Source organism: Corvus hawaiiensis, chromosome 11 (genome assembly GCF_020740725.1).
Source record: "Corvus hawaiiensis isolate bCorHaw1 chromosome 11, bCorHaw1.pri.cur, whole genome shotgun sequence".
In the NCBI taxonomy this organism is placed as follows: Eukaryota; Metazoa; Chordata; class Aves; order Passeriformes; family Corvidae; genus Corvus; species Corvus hawaiiensis.
The window spans coordinates 11,650,914-11,667,779 of NC_063223.1; the positions used below are offsets into that span (position 1 = coordinate 11,650,914).

The 16,866-nt window shown below is 52.2% G+C and overlaps 2 protein-coding genes and 1 long non-coding RNA gene across 3 annotated transcripts in view; 2 read left to right on the forward strand and 1 right to left on the reverse strand.

Moving 5' to 3' along the window:
- The first annotated feature begins 253 nt into the window (after window positions 1–253).
- Window positions 254–8,810, forward strand: FAM3D (FAM3 metabolism regulating signaling molecule D). The gene is made up of 11 exons (XM_048315384.1): window positions 254–355; window positions 3,358–3,415; window positions 4,159–4,223; window positions 4,976–5,083; window positions 5,402–5,422; window positions 5,906–6,029; window positions 6,291–6,349; window positions 6,728–6,778; window positions 7,810–7,894; window positions 8,046–8,172; window positions 8,380–8,810. The coding sequence occupies exons 3-11, from the start codon at window positions 4,211–4,213 to the stop codon at window positions 8,467–8,469; spliced, it is 678 nt and encodes a 225-aa protein (XP_048171341.1). The 5' UTR covers window positions 254–355; window positions 3,358–3,415; window positions 4,159–4,210; the 3' UTR covers window positions 8,470–8,810.
- On the reverse strand, window positions 6,463–11,191 carry LOC125331421. The gene is made up of 3 exons (XR_007206049.1): window positions 10,884–11,191; window positions 8,010–8,253; window positions 6,463–7,022 (listed from the first exon to the last, which is right to left on the reverse strand). It is a non-coding gene; the product is annotated as an uncharacterized LOC125331421 (long non-coding RNA).
- A 353-nt stretch (window positions 11,192–11,544) lies between these two features.
- Window positions 11,545–16,866, forward strand: part of FAM107A (family with sequence similarity 107 member A) — a 28,752-nt gene continuing 23,430 nt past the window's right edge. The window contains exon 1 of the mRNA XM_048315382.1: window positions 11,545–11,627. Within this exon, the coding sequence (XP_048171339.1) occupies window positions 11,604–11,627 (24 nt within the window). The 5' untranslated portion in view covers window positions 11,545–11,603. The remainder of the gene's footprint in view (window positions 11,628–16,866) is intronic.

Consider the following 16,866-nt stretch of genomic DNA (forward strand, 5'->3'; position numbering starts at 1 on the left):
AGCAGAAAGGCTGGTGCCCACCCTGGGAGAGGTTTTCCTCTTCTGACGTGCCAAAAAGGCAAGGTCCAAAGTGAAGAAAATCTCCAAAGGAAACGCATGAGCTCGTGGCCGCAGCAAAGAGTGTTTTCTCCCTCCCGCGGGAGAGGTGCTCCCAACCGCGGCGGCCCCTGTGCGCCGTGGGCTGTGCCCAGCCGCACACCAGGCAGGGAGATAAGGCTCGGGGAGGTGCCGTGAGTCACAGAGGGCTGGGCAGCTGCCCCGCCACGCTGCCGAGCACATGGAGCCCCCGCTTCCCGGGATGCGCCAGCGCCCGCACAGCCCGCGCAGAGGGACGGCACGGCCGGGACACTGAGCGGTACGTGGGCTTGTCCCATCCCCGACCGGGGAAATGCGTCTTTTAGAGCAATAATGTGTTCCTGCAGCACTTTTCTTTTGACTTACTGGCAGGTTAGGGGGTTGCATGGGGAAGGTTTTAGTTGTTCTTCCTTTTCGTAGGCTGGAGGTTAAGGAGAAGCCCCATGTGCTGGCATCCTTTCCGTGGGGTGCAGCTGTGCTGGTGTCACGGTCAGAACTAATGAACTCCCTGTGTCACCGGGGAGCTGCGATGTGCTGGAATCAGCTCTGTGATGTAGGGGCCAGGTCATCACGGCTATGGATGAATTTGCACGGTGTTCACTGTGCAAAATGTGGGGCTCGTCCAAGGTGAAGCTGCTGCTGAGGATATAATCTGTTTTCTCTTGCACTGCTGAAAGAGATGGTGTAAGGGACCAGGTCTGGCTGCCCACACAGTGCCAGCAGGGACAGAATTACTTCCTTTAAAAAACTGATGGCATCATCTGGATTTTTGAGAAACCAGACTAGATGGAAGTGTAGGAGGACACAAGGTACCAAGTGCTTTGTGGTAGAAAGCAGCCAACACTGGTCAACACCTTGGATAACTGTGGGCTTGTGCCGGGGCCAGTTTTGCTATAAGATGCCCTCTCCAGCCATTTGGTGGATGCAGCAACTGGTGAAGCATTTTTATAAGCAAAGAAATTTATAAGCCCTCTGGCAAACAGCACCATCCTATTGAGCAACTCAGCAAAGCTCAGTCAGACTGATTCCTTTTGAGAATGAATATGGCACAGTAGCATCCTCCATTCTCCTGTGGTGATAAACCCTGAACACAGAGTTTGTGTGCACCCACCCTGCCAGTCCCTCCTCTGCACCTCTGCATTCAGCTGTGCAGGAAAATCCTGGCTTTTGGACAGGTGACTTGGTGGCTGTGGGCAGCTGGCAGTCACCCTTTATAGAGTCGCATCCCCACTCTGCACCAAAATGATTTTGTTCACAGTCAGGGACCTGTTGGGAGAGAGAAGGACATGTGGAGCTCAAAAGCAGGAAAAAAAGGCAGAAGTTTGTGGAGAAGAGAAGTTTTCCTGCACTACTGAGGGAGAACTGGAACATTCACCTGGTGCATCCTGGAAAACCTCTCTGGGAGGGCAGGGATCTGGCTGTTCCTCCCAGCAGCAGTAACTCAGCTCCGCCAAGCGGCACTTCAGGCCAGAGCAGGCTTGGGTGGAGCTTTTGCTTTACAACACCAGGAGCCTGTTTAGCAATATTTGTCCAAGAACTTTCTTGTTCCTGGAATGTTTTTTTAAGCAAGCAAGTTTCAGGCTTATTAGACAAATAACTCTGTTTAACACCTACCACAATTCCTTTTTTTCTCACTCTCCTGCCAGCAGCTCTCTGGCAGATGCCAGAGCACAGGTACCTTTTATTCTGGCACAACCCCAGGAAGAAAAGAAAAAATTATCAATGCAAACAATTAAAAAATAATATAATAGAAATCCCAGGACAGGGCTACCCTCTTGTAATGCAATCAGGTTCCAGGAATTTCACCACCCAGGGACTTCACCCAATAAATTTTATCTGGGATTAAGGTGAAGATAAATAGCCCAAATAAATATATGACCTCCCTAAAGCACTGGCATTTATTGGTTTATTTTTCCATTTCTCTTCCTCTGCAATGAAATCAATATGTGCAAAGAAAAAACACAACTTTGGTGAAGGGGAGGACTGTGCAATGGGCCCCAGTGAGGCCAATGTTCACTGTAGCACTGGGGACCAAACAGGGAAGGTTTTGCAAACCCAGTGGAAGTTTTGCCCCACTCGCTGTGCTCAAATCACAGCCCAGGTCTGAATCCTCACCAGATCCAGGCTCTGCTCATGGCACTTGTGGGGAAGACAACAAGCTCCCAAACCAATACCAATTTTGATGTCTTCGCAAATCGTCTTTGACGATTGTGAGAACTGGCCCCATTTTCTGTCCCCACCATCGATCAGGCCCTGGGATGGGGAGACAGAAATGTGAAGAGGGTCCCTGTGTTTATAAACTTCATGCTGAAAGGAGCAAAAGAGAAGAGCCTGGTGCTGCCCCTCCACAGCCACAGGCAACGTTTGTCCTCCAAAACCTTTAAGCTTTCCTTTTTCAGGTCTGTGTCTCTTTTACCAGCCCAGTGAAATGGGCGTGCTCATGCCAGCTCTGACACAAGCTTTAAAATCCATTTCAGAGTAACTGTGCTGAGGGCTGGGGTGTGGGGAAGGGCTTCAGGCATCACGGACCCCCCTGCCACCTCCCACAGGGACAGATTCCTGCTCACGGCCAGCCTTCCCCTGAGAGGAATAGCTGCAGAGAGAAGGGAGATGCTTCTGGGGAGCCAGTGTGCTCAGCTGATACACTATCAAAAACACATTGTCGCGGTACACGGGGGGACACAAATACCTCCCAAGGCTTCCTCTAAAATGCAGATGGACCAGTGTCCCACAGGAAGCTGGTAGCTCCATGCTGGAGCAGCTTTGGCAGACCGTCCTTGCCACAGTGTCACAGCAGGTGTGGGCACGGCAGAGGGGTCTCATGGGGAGAACTGCCAGGCTCCAGAAACATCAGCTGAAACGTCACTGCAGGGCTGCCTAAAAACCCCAGACAGTGATGCTGCAACCCACCCCTGGTGCAGGGAAAGCCACGGGGAGCATCTCCTCAGGGCACTGAGGGGGAATGCAGGTCCATCCAGCCCAGGGTCCAAGGCTGCTCCACAGCCACGGTCAATAACAGCAAGCCCTGGGAGGGGACCTGGAGCGGGGCTGGGCAGGAGGAAAAGCTCTTCTCTCCTTCCTCATGACGCAGCAGCCTGAAAGTAACATTCAGCCCAGCCCTGCTACAGCCCGTTGCTCCTTATTTACCCTTCAAACAGGAAAAGCGACTCTCAGCACAGCTCTTTTACCAGTTTTCTGTCAAACATTACTAAAGGGCTGCTTTAGTTAACATTAGGCTCGTTAACTCTGAGCACCCATCTCACAAGTGACAATTCACCGTAGGACTCCAGTGTGGTTTCCAGAACAGAGGTTCAACAGACTGCAGCTTCGAATTTCAAAGGTAGGAGTGGTCCCAGCCCCTAGGGGAGCCCAGTGTGTGGGGTGGCAGTGCCTGTCCCATCGGTCAGGGTGGCAGCAGGACAGAGGGAGGCAGATGGACTCTCCCAGGCAGAAAATAGTTCATGCTCCAAATTATAACCACACCCTGTCCACGGCGTGAAGACGCTCCAGCATTTGGACAAGTGGAAATATTTCTGGGTTTAAGTCAAGTATCCACAAAGCTGGCTGCTCTCCTCAGCACAATGGTGCTACCCTTCTTCCCTTCTCCTTTGGATTTTAAGGAAGACAAGCTTGTTCCCAGAGATTCCCCTGACTGGGCAAGGCCAGATCACAGCTTGTCCTCAGACTGCATTTTGCAGTCCCTAATATTTGAAATCTACTTTGCATCATCCCAGAAGGAAATGCAGCAAAGCTGTGATTGAAAGTGTCCACCTCATTGCTATCAGCAGAACAGAAAAGCCTGGCCCATTACCAAGAACAGGGAATGAACCAGGAGCACATGGGGCAGCAGACACAGGGAAGGGTTCTGAGGCTCCAGAAGGAAGCGAGCTCGGTCAGTGCAGCCTGCTCCAGGACTTAATCAGGGTGGGACCAAGCACATGTGCATGATAAGTATTTGTACATCTTTGATGACGTCCTTGCTATTGCAAATATGACTAAACATAGCAATTACCTTCTAATCTAGAATCTGCCTGGCTTTGGTGGGTTACAGGCACTCTTTAAGGTATTGCCTTCTTTCCTCAGGCTGACCTGTGACCGTCAGCCTCTCCCAGCTGTGCTCTCTCTGCCCACCACCATGCGGGTAACAGGTAAGGAAGGACACATATTTACTTTTCTCTGTCTGTTTTTCTATGGTTCTTTATGCCTCATTCTCATTTACACGATGCCTTCCAAGCCCAGCAACCCTGCCCTTCCCCTGCCAGGGACATGGGAAAGGGCCTTTGTATAAGCATCAGGTTTTTACAAGATTTGTGTAGATTTCAGCCTGTTGTATTTTTCCCAGTGAAACCTTCTGTGACTACGAAGAGATGGCTATTGAGACATTCCTGGCTCCATAAGAGCCATTCAGCTGCAATAAAAGTACATTTTTCTACTCTCTTTCCATGCAGGACTGGAACGTTTTGCTCTGATGAGCGCTGCTTTAAAGCCAAATGCCAATCACAGTTGGATCAGCAGCTGCTCAGCTGTAGCAAGTGACTAATTGGGGAATAGCAGCCTTCCCAACACTGGGAACATAAGAAATATTTGGATTTACATAGCTTTCTGAGTAATTATCAGATTTACTTTAACATAGAAAGAAATATGAATAGTGCCTCCCAGTAGAGCAGTAATGCCTGAGTATCACCACATACTCTAGAGATGGCAATTATGAGATCAGAATCCATTTGGAGGGTGAGGGATTGTTAGCTGCCTTCCCACACCATGCAAGCACTGGCTGTCACCCTGTGCCTGGTAACCTTGGGACACACGGATCAAAACCCAAGAAACCAGAGGGATGCTCCAGTGCCTGCCCCGGGCTGCGGCTGCTGCTCTCAGCCCGCTCCTCTCCCACACCTGGCAGCTGTGATCCGGTACGTGGCGCTGCTCATCACCCTGCTGGGCACGTGGCTCATCATGCAGACGTACTTCCACAGCAGCTGGAGAGCCATCAGCCTGCGGAGCTGGCTCGGTGAGGCACCAGCGGGCTCCAGAGGGATGCAGAGGGAGGGTGCGAGGGTTTCCATTGCGAGCCAGCCCCCAGGGCTGGATATTACTGCCCTGACCACTCGTGTTTGCATTCTCTGGCTGAGGCTTTAGCCATCAGTTCTGACCACTAGGGCAGGGAGGGGACAGCATGGTGGGAAGCTGCTCTGGGGTGGGTGGATCCAGGGATGCCTGCAACCATGGGAAGCAGTTTTGGAGAGTTAGTGCCTGAACAGCTGCTTGTGGCTTGGGAAAGAGCCAGCAGCTCCCCAGGGTGTCTAATCCTTCTGCTTGCTACCCACAGGTGCCACAAACAAGCCCAGCAGTGAGTATTGCTCTCGACTTCATCTCCATCACACAGCTCCACTCCAGGGTTCAGGGGGATGGTGGAAGAGTGAGAGCTGCCTTCAAGAGCCCCTTCCCTGAGGCAAAAATCCCACTCTCCCAAATGTGGGGGATTTTGCTACTGCACACAGCAACGGGGTCTTTGGTGGGTCCCCGTCTTGGTCAAGAATGGGGAAACTCTGGACAGAAAAGCCCCAAGGGGCTTGCCTTGGACACCAGCTCTGAATGCTCCTGGCACACACCCATGTGTCATACCTGGAGCAGCACCTGGCCTTGGCACCATGAACCTCAAATAAGGAATTGGTCCCAGCCCCAGGACAAGCCTCCTTCATGCAAGAAGTTGGTCCAGGTGTTGCCCCCTTAGTGGGCCACTGTATCCTAGTGCCAGCGCCGCTCAGGGACATGGCCAGTGTCTCCCCGTGGGGCCAAAGCCATGACTTTCAGCTCCACTCCTCCCTCACAGGTGAGAAGCTGCCCCGGCACAAGTGTGGGAACCAGAAGAGCTGCCCCCAGAACTATTTTGCCTTCAAGATCATCAGTGGTGCTGCAAATGTGGTGGGACCCTTGATCTGCTTTGACGACTTGGTGTAAGCAGCACATGGCAGGGACAAGGCAGCCGTGGCTGAGCTTGAAGGCCTGGCCTTCAAGAAGGCAAGTTTGGCCTGTGCCAAACACGTCAATGGCCATCACAGTGTATTTGTGGTTAAAAAAATTTTTAAATAGATTTCTTTGCTACCACCTCTGGGTATTTTGCCATCTGCAGCCACTTCACCCCACCACAGTTTCACTGGCATCAGCACCTCCGGGGCATCCCTGCACTCACTGGTGATCTCTGCTTTCCTTTTCAGCCTCATGAGCAGCGTGAAAAACAACATTGGCAGAGGCCTGAACATTGCACTGGTGAATGGTGAGTTGGGCAGGCACTGATCCCCTTCTCCCCACAGCCAGGGACTCTCCCTCCATCCCCAGGAGAGCATGAGCCACTGGAGACCCCCTCCCAGGCACTGTGGCTGAGCCAAAAGCACATCCATCTGGTGCTTCATGGGGAGCACAGCCACAATTATGGTTGCAAGCATTGCCAGTGAGAAGGGAAGAAACCCACCTGGGTCATGCACAACCAGCTCCACAAACTCCTCCAAGCAACACAGTCACCATTGCAGCAGATACAACACACTGAGGGAAGGGCAAAGCATTTTGCAAGAAACCCCAGGCTCATGGCCAGGCAAAGCCTAGAGCCACCCCAGTGCAAACTCACTGTGCTCTGTTCTCAATTTTAACTTTTCAGGAACAACTGGGCAGCTCCTGAAAACCGACTCATTCGACATGTACTCCGGAGGTAAGCACAGTCATTCTGCTCCTTGGCGGTTCCCAGCCAGGGCTCACACCAGCACTGCTGGCTGCTGGCTACTTCCGTTGCTTCTCTGTCATGTATTTAATGATAAAGTCAAGTGGACTTTGACCAGACTTGCCAGCCTGGGTGGTAAAAGCCCAGCTTTTCCTGAGACCATCAAGCCTGGAGTTCTCCGAATGCTTCCACATCCAAGACTGGCTTCTCTCTCCTTTTACATGCATGTAATAGCCTGGAAAACATGATTTCACTAACCTGAATAAACCAAGGCACTTGAGACTTGAGAAAGTTACTTTCTAAGATCAGGTAGTTACACTAATCCGGATACTTTGCAACCTGTAACTCAGTTTTTGAATGCTGGTGGTGGTTGAGCAGCAGCTTTTTCCCTGCACCTTTCGCAGCAGGATAAATGAAGGAGCTCAGGGACACGTGGCCCCCTCAATCACCCTTTATACTGCTTGTGTTTGCAATCTAATTTTGGTAACTCTGGAGTTTTAAGGAGAATCACCAATATAATGAGATTTCCAGCCAAGTTCGCGAGCAAGATGCTCAGTGGGAGAGGTGCTGGGAAGAAGGCAGCAGTCAGCTCATGAGCCACTAGATGGGGCCTTGGATTCAGGCATCCCACAGATGCGGGATGAGGAATAATTCCCCAATATAGCCAGAGGCATGCCGGCAGGGAAGGCAGCTCTGCGGCCGAGCATTTCTTGTGTTGGGAAGTAAATTCACACAACTAGATTTCAGAGTTAGCAAGCAAAGTTTAGGAAGAATTCCCCCCCTGCAGTCACACCAAAAGAAGGACATCAGTCCTGGGCGCTACAGGAGAGCCCAGGCAGGAACATGGGATGGGGAATGCATCATTTGGGAGCCCACCCTTCCCCAAACCCATGGCCCCAAATCCTGGCTAGCACCAGCACAGTCAGGTTATTTCCCACCAACCCAGAGGAGGCTCCCCCAGCTACCATGCAGAAGGTACCTGCTAAATCCCTTTTTCTCTCCCTAATGCTCTTGTCTCCCAGACATTACCAAGCTGCAAACCTTCCTCCAGGGGATCAAGCGTGGCACCCTTGTGCTGACAGCAAGCTACGATGATGCTGCCACAAAGTGAGTTTGCCCACGGAAGCAACACTAGGCTCCCCAAAAATACACTGAGGGAGCTGGACATGCTGCTGGACATGCTGCTGCCACCAACAGAGAGAGTAAAAGAGGGGATACCCACCTGGCATCACATTGACACCTTCTTACCCTCTTTCAGGATGAATGACAAAGTACAGGCATATTTCACGGAGCTGGGCAGCAGCCACGTGGGCAAGCTGGGCTTCCGGGACAACTGGGTCTTCCTGGGAGCAAAAGGGCTGATGAATAAGAGCCCCTTTGAAAAGGTACATGGCCCTCCCCTGCCACGAGCTCTGCAGGCTCCATCCTCTTCACGGCACCTCCTGAGCTCCATCTCACCTACCTCTCTGCAGAAGACAAGGACCAGTGACATTATCCCCCACGTCAAACCGAGCTGCAACTTTTGCCACATTGCAAACTTACGCCATTCCAACCTCCTCACTCATTCTCTCTCTCTCTCTTTTTTCCTGCAGCACATTAAAAATGATAAAGAGACAAATAAGTACGACGGCTGGCCTGAGCTGTTAGAGATGGAGGGCTGTGCCCCCAGGAAGATGGACTAGCATCAAGCTCCAGCCTGCCATGGAGGGCAGCTTCACCAGTCACACAGGGACACCAGCCCCATCATGGGCTCTCCACTGCCAGGTCACAGAGTCCAGCAGCTGCTGCCTGCTCATGGGAACAGGCTGTTTCACAGCAGGAACTGTGCAGGGCTTGGAGAAGAGCTGTACAAGTGCCTGCAGAGCCTGAGCAAACACATGGCCAGGTTGCAACCAAGCCATCCTCATCTATGGGACAATTTGGGGTATTTTATTTTTCTGCCTTTAAACTAAAAACTTTGTAAAAGTTTTGTAAATTTCTTAGCTGTGATTTCTAGTTATAAAACACTACCTTCTCACTTCCATTTTCAAGCATAATCCACACTTTCCCCCACAGGCACAGCATGCCAGGTCCTCTGCCACCAGTCGAGCATCACCATCACCCATCCCACAGCCCTGCACACAAGTTTTTCTCCTCCCCACATGGCACAGGGTAAAGCCATCCCTGGGGATGCTCAGACTTTGGTGGTTTCCCCCTGGAGCTCTTGCCAATGTCCCACGGGCTCCTACAGCCACAATAAGGCCAGAAGTCCACAGGGATATCATGCAGCAATGTAGGTTAATATCTGCAGACCAAAGTATCATTATCCAAGCTAAATCCTCTGTGACATATTCCCATCAAGGGTCAGGTTAATGCCAGGGATGTGCCAGCCTTGCTTTGCCCTCAGAGAGGGATGGATGGATGGATGGATGGATGGATGGATGGATGGATGGATAGGCAGGATCCTTGGGCAGCTGAAGTTGTGCAGCACAACCAATAGGTGGGAGCCTTTTACCAGCGGAGCCAGAGCCAGCATCACTCTGGAGCGATACAACGCACCCGGGCTGGCACCACTGGGGTCAGCCACACACTGGGAGCTGCACCCCAACCTGGGGCCAGCTGACACCACTGGGAGAGGAAAGATCCCTGCCCAAAGGCAGGGCAGGAAAGCCCCACAGTCCTCCTAGAGCAGTCCCTACGCTGCTGCCCAACACCGAGCAGGTCCTGGGGAGCATCTGCCCTCTGCTCCTGTCCAGATGCATCAGCCAAGCACCGTCTGTTCCCAACCCTCCCTGCGCCCCAGCACTACTGGGATCAGATGAGTTGCACGGGTGACGGCCAGGCTTATCTGCCATCAGAGACAGGGATGAATTTGCATCATGTACAGACTTTAATTTCTGATGATTGTATCTGGTTTTTCCCCATTCTCTGAAGCAGACCAGCAGTTTTGCAGAACATGAAGATGAAGTGTTTCTCCTGGAGCATTTGGAGCTGCATGGAGACTGTCCTGCACAGCCTTCTCTGCTTCCAACAGCCCCTGCATAGCTCCTAACAGGCAGTTCACAGGGTTATCCAAGCCCTCAGGTCACCCCAGGGGAGCATAAGTGAGGAGCATAGTCAGGATAAGGCCAAGAAAGGACACAGCCTGTTCTGTGCTGGCCACCTGAAGGATGAAACCCTGGGTCCAAAACTCAACACTACCAATCAATTGGTTTTCCCTAAACAAGGAAAAATCCCCACATAAACCATGTAACACCTGTAAGAACTTCCAAAGGCAGAACTGAAATAATACCCCAAAACAGCCATCACAGAGGAATCCCCAAAGAGGTGTAGTATTTTATCCCAGCTTATCCTCCCATGCTCTTAGCACACACCTGACGGCACCTCGGCCATAAATCGATCCCTAAATCTGCTGCAACAACAGTGGTTAATCCCAAGCGCTGAATCATCCCTACCCATGGCAGCAGCAAGAAATAACACAATGAACAGACACAACAGCCCCGCCGAGCTGCCAGCATAAATATGCCAACTATTTTAAGCCCCTCAAAGGATCTAGATTCACTCATAAACCAAATTGAAAACAGCCCAAGAGCTGTAAAGGTGGCTCCACAGGGTAAACCAGAGCACAGCATCAACTACAGCCCCAAAAACAACCAGCCCCATTCAGGCGCAGGAAACCCTTCCTACCCCTTCACAATGCACATTAGAAATCTGGTTTCAAGCCAAAGTAAAGGAAATTTATGTTTCAGCATGCTACAGGCAGTTAAAACTAGCTCTGAGTCCATCACAGAGCAATTACTAAGGTACATCACTATTTTCAAGAAATAGGGAGAGCTTAAAAGTGCAATTCCTTTGCAGGGACCTTCAGTAGCAACCAGTGTTTTGAAGAGCCATTCCTGCCAAAGTCAATGTGTCCTGATAAATAAATCAGAGTTTTTAAAATATCCAGACACTGAGAGGCAGGGAATAAATATGGATTAATGAGTCAAATTGAACTTGCTCATTTCTTTAAAAGTAGCTGAAAAGGACAGTGGGTGCAGGGACAGCAATCTCCAAATGAGGTTTTGCAGTGCCTTGGCATTTTGAAAGCTGTACTACTGCAGGGACAGGCACCTACCTGGCTGGTTTGCACTGTGCCGCATCCCCAGAGTCTTCACCAAACGCAAGCCTGACCTGCCCAGACTCCCAGGAAGCAGCTTCAGGTAACCGGGGCTCACCTGGGGTCGCAGTAGGCAACAACGCTGCAGCAGCAAATGGGCAGCCTGGGGTGTATGCAGAAGCAAAGTTTGCAAAATCTAGTGCTGTAACAGGAGCCAAGAGCCAGGATGCAGATGGGCAGCAGAGGGATAATCCTCCTTTATTTTGGGGGGTTCATTTGGGCAAAGCACCAAAGGAGTATCTAGGAAAGATGCCACAGGCAAGGACCTGCGGGTGCCGGGCCACAGCTGGGCGAATCCGCATCCTGTGACATCTTGCCCTGTCAAGTGCAATTACTGTAATCTTCCACAGCCTCTCAAAATACGGATCCCGGCTTAGAAACCGGGCATCCACAGCATGAAAGCTGCCTTTGTGCCCGGGCAGAGCCTGGGTGCGAGCCAGCCGTTAGGTGCATGAAGAAAATGAGTTCTCCACGTGCTGGAAGAAGGGAGGAAAAGCAAGCTTTCCCACCCGACCCCGCCACAGACGGGCTGGATTTCACGCACGTCTCCCCACAGCAGCCGCCGAGGGGCTGGGAGCAGCACGGCCGCCTGTCCCCCCTGGAGTAACGGGGCCGTGACCGCAGAGAGCCGGCCGGTCCCGCAGCCCGGAGAGTGGAGCACAGCCAACACATCCGACCATGGGGGCGTCTCACGGGAAAAAGGTACCGGGGCGGTTTTCCTCAGGGCTGTGGTGGCGGGATGTGATGGAGAGGGCTCCATCTGCTCACGTGGTGCTCGTCTCGCCCCGCGCGTGCTACGGCGGCTGATGGCAGCGAGGGATTAGAGGGAAGGGACCCGCTGCTCCTGGGAGTGGGTGCCACTCATCAGGGCCGGATTAAGTAATTCCATCTAATGGGCTCAGCATCGGGGCCTGCCGGGGCTTTCAGGACAGCAAGGAGGGGAACAGAGCATTGCAAGCATTGCATTAGGACAAAGTTTGGCTTTCTGGGGAGAAATGTCAGGTTTGTTCTGAATGCATCCGGCAGCCTCTGGGATGTCTCCTGCAGATGCAGTGCAGAGCAAGCCCTGAGTATTTCTTGGCCTGAGAATTGGTGCCAGCTCCCTCCCAGGACAGGGAGGAGCTGGGCCAGGTCCCACAGCACCAACATGTATCTCCTCCAAATCCCCTGGGGAGAGCGGTCAAACAGCTCCAAATGGAAACAGTTTTGTGGAGTCAGTGCCCTGCAAGGGTGGCTAGAGATCGTTGTGCTGAGGATGTTGTTGCATGTCATTTTGCTTCCATGGCTGATTACATCAGTGCCTAGAGATGCATCATCACTGCTCAGTTGCGATGCCCTGATCTAGAATTAGGCTTCCACAGCTCATCTCCCGGCTCTACGAGAAACACACTTGTGCACCACACTAGGCCAGTAACTTCTACTGGAATGGGGACAGCAGTGACCCTTTGCCCCACCAGGGACCCTTCATGCTCAGCTGAGCATGACTGAGGCCTTCAGATGTATGGGCACCTCCAAACCAAGTGCCTTTCAGAATTTTGCAAACCTGCTGGACTTTCTTCCAAAACCAGAGCTAGACAATCTTGCAGGGCAAACATGTGAAAAAGCAACCCACTGGCCAGTGTGACCAACACCCAGAAGGAAAATCAGAGTTGAAGTGGGATTAGTAAACATTTATCTATTTTTCTGGACTTCTCACAAGTGCCAGCTACAGGAGGTACTGCTCCCAGCCAGCCCGGTGCTGCTCCAACACCCATCCCAGGTACCAGTGCCACGCTGGCTCCAGCACACACGGGAGCTGCAGTTGTTCCTGTGGCTCAGGGCTACAACACACCCAGGAGGAGCCATGCTCTGCCCACAGCTAATCCCCAGGCCCCTGCTCACGTGGCCGTGACCTTCAGGCCCCAGCGCATTTGTAGAGGCATTACTGGAAGCAGGGAAATAAGCTGGTTAGGTCAGGCTTGGCTCAGCGCCACCCAGTTAAGCCCTGCTGCATACAAAGCAGCCCATGCCAGCCTCCTGACCACCAGACCAGACTGCTTTTGGACAGCTTTCCCCACTGTTCCCTCTCTCTGAAACACCACGATCCCACCACAGCCCAGCACTGAATGGCCTGGCTTTGAAATACTGCCGGGAGTTCAGGCTCTCCAGCTTCCTGGCTGCTCCTAAAAGCTGAGATAGTTTTACTTTCATGGGTACCAAAAGGTCAGAGATGTCACTCCCATTTCAGCCTCCCAAATGTTGCCTGGGTTGACAAAAGCCTGTGCCACTGCCCAGCTGGCACCAAGCAGGGATGTCTGACTGGCAGCTCCTGGGTCAGTGCTTTACCCTTAGGCTGATGCTGATGGGAGATGAAAACAAGACAGCTCTTTCTGCTGCGTTTCCAGGGGGGGCATGAACAGCAGGATCCTGCTCTCCTGAAGAGCAGGATGAGTCCAGGTGACAGGCAGGAAAGCTCCCCTTCCCCCAGCCCTTGCAGAACCAGCACAGCTCAGGGCACAGGGACCTGCCAGTCCTGAACCCATCTATCAGCAAAAGCCCAGAGAGCACCCACAGGGAGCACAGAGCAGGGCTCAGCACCACTCGCCAGCACTGCCTGCATTAGCAGTCTCAGCTGCACCTCTTTTAAGCTTAGTCCAGAACAGCACTCCAAGGGGATTACAGTAGTGGACTGTGGAGTGCAAGGCAATCCCCAGCTCCACAACAAAAGGGACCGGAAAGGCTGCCAGCGTGGCTCCAAGGACATTTTTACTTTAAAAGGCTGCATCTCGTCCCAAAAAACCTGCTCTTGTATCACCAGTGTTCTGTGGGCCCAAGCCAACAGCAGGGCTCCAGCAAGATACAGACCCTTGCTGGGGTACCCTTCTCTTGAAGGGAAGGCAAGGACTTTGCCACAGGCTGGTTCATGGGTGCTGCAGAGTTGGTGCTGATTCTCTGATGAGCTGGTGATGATTCCCTGCTGATTCTTCTGCTCTGCAGGGCTTCGGCCCCACTGGTATGGCTGGCATCCCTCTAACCTCAGCAAACACCCTTCAAATAATCTGCAAGCACAGCCTCACCAGCAACAGATCCCCAGGATGCCAGGGCAGATGCTCCAGACCCTCTGGCAGTGGAAGAGGTTGTTCCCAGGAACCTGCACCTCTCCACTTCTTTTCTCCATGTTTTCCAAGGCAGAGTTTGCATGGTAGCTGTTTCCCTAGGGAAAGTTCTCTGTTCCCAAATTCCCAAGAGTGTTGGTTTACACTAATGTCAGATGAGCCTGGATTAGCCTTGCTGCTGAGCGGGGAGCTTTGCTCTGTGGCTGGTTTAGAACAACAAGAGGCAGCACGCCAGTGCCAGGGAGAGAGGCTCTGCTTGTTCAGGCAAACCACAGTACCTGGCTTCCCATGCTGAAAACAGGGCTTTGAGAACATCCTTTAAAACTCCTCCATCTGAGCGGGAGGGGACAAGCATTTCTGGGAGCTGCTGGTGGGATTTCCTCACAAGCACAACTTGCCCCACTAGTGAGGGATCCCCACAGTCCAGCCACAGAAGTGTTTTAGCCTGTGCCACAGAAAGACAAAGAGGTCTGAAACGACCAGCCCCTTGTGACATCCCAAAGAAGATCCATGGTCCAGCAGCCCCTCTCATGTGGGAGGAAATATTACTCCAAGGCGGTGATCTGGGACACCTCTGCTCCATCATGCTCCACAGAGCAGCAGGCACAGTGGGATTTTCCTGGCTCTCTCTGACAAGTATTTCAGAAAGCTGGTAGCCAGTGTCCCTGCCAGCTCATTGAAAGCATCCCTGTGCCTGGGCAGCACAAGAGCCCTCTGAGGAACCCTGCCTGCTCTGACACTGCAGCCCCACCTGTCCCCCCCTCATCAGCCAAGGCTCCAGGGCTGCTCCACTGTCAGCAAGAGGGGCTGCAGGTGCCAAGGCCCCTGAGCAGAACAAGTCCCACTGACACTCACAGAATGCCAACAGCTGTTTGGTGGCACTGGCCCCAGGAGCAAATCCAAAAACCACATGGCAACCAGCAACCACAATGTTTCAGTGTCCTTGAGCACTGTGCTTCTTGGGGAGAAGGGTTTGCATGTGCTGCCTGCAACAAGCCTTGCTTGGAGAGGCAGGGATGAGAGCCACAGAGGCACACCAGTAAAGTCCCAAAGTGCCTCAAGAGTGGAGACATTAGTGATAAAAAGCCCATTTCTGGGAAAAAATAACACACACCCAGAAAATAACAGCTCTGCATCACAAGACAGCAAGCATTTCTAAGTCCTCTCATCTGTCTGACATAGCACAGCCCAGACTAGGAAAGCTGGGCCAGAGTTAGTCCCAAAACTTCCACAGAAACCCTCTAAGGTGACTTTATCCTGCCTCTTGCCCTCCTCTTCTTCAACCCTTTAGAGTCCCACAGGTGGTGACACATGGAGACTCTAAGTAAAGACACTGCTCTGGGCTTTTGTAGCTTTTAAAGTGAATAACATGCTGTAGCATCCCAGTCCTCAGAAGCCAAACGCAGCACAATGGGACTGCTCTAGCCCCTAGAATGAGATCACAGCTTTCTTTTTTACTTCTCCATCCCAAGCACCTAGACAGCACCAGTAAACCAGCTCCAACACCTAACATAACCCACTCTCTGCCTCCAAACAGGCTGACATTTTGGTCCTGAGAGAGCTCAAATGGGCTCAGTGAAACAGGGAACTGACTTGGACACAGCTAGCCCAGATTGAAACTCTGCCTTCATGCATGACAAGTGGTACAAGGGTTTGATCCATGGGTGAGGGTGCTGGGCAGGACACAGAGGAGTGTGCTGCCAGCCCCTCCTCCAGAGCAGAGGTTATCCAGCGCTGACCAATGCTGCCTGCAGCACCGGGGTTGCAAGGGAGTCACGGAGAGGGCTCAGACTGAAGGGAGGTGCACGATGTGCTTGTGGGAAGACCAAGAACAACAATACATGGGAAATGCTGCACCTGCTGGCTCTGGGATAGCTCAGCAGTCCTGAAATAAAAATGGATTAAAGTAATTAAAGGCTTCGCTGGTTCACTCTGCTCCTTGGGGTGCTTAAGTGGCATCTGCTGCCTCCTCCTGTACCCTGCATTAACAGGCATCCTTCACGTCTTCCTTCGCTGCCTTACCCATTTGCAGCCCACGGTGGTATTTGCAGCCTGGCAGGTGACATCTCATCCCAGATAAGAGCCACACCTCCTCCCTTTCGGCCCCTTCCTTTGGTGTCTCCTCCACACAGGACCCAGCTGGCACACGCTGCCCGCGGGGATCAGACCACCCCGCTCTGCTTTGACAGTCTGCTACCAGTCTGGGGCTAATGGAGCATTTCTGCCCTTGCCTTTCACAAACTGCACCTTTTCCAAGATAAGGACCAATTCAAGTGACCCTGAGCAGGTAAAGAGCCCAACAAGGCAGTGTCATAAGATCAAATTTCTGATGGCAGCCCTATCGTTGGCCCCTAACATATGGTCCCTAGTTGTGAAATGGAGTGATGATGCCACTGCAGCCTGGAAGCTCTAGAACAGCATGACACTGTGCCAGAAATAAACACTGTCCATATTAATCGTGTGGCATAAGCCTCACTTTCCGCAAAACAACATTCTTCAAGGCACTTTAGAGCGTCTTAATGGTCTCTCTGCAGCATGACAACAATTCACTCCAAAGCTGTTGGAGCCTTTTTGTGCCAGTGACTGATGTTTCTCCTGTGCAATCAGCAGCATCCCCAGAAATAGCGGAGTAGTCTTTCATATCAGCAGTGTACCTCCAGTACAGGGCAAGAATAAGCTCCTGAGACAGGTAAAAAATGGTTTATCCATTATAGCAACAATTTAACTGCTGCTGACAACACTGAGGTGGGCGATACAGGTATTTCCAACAGTGAACAGGGCTACAATTTGACTTTGCCCTGGTATCCAGAGGTGGTGTGTGCTCTGCACTTTGCAAGGGACCAGAC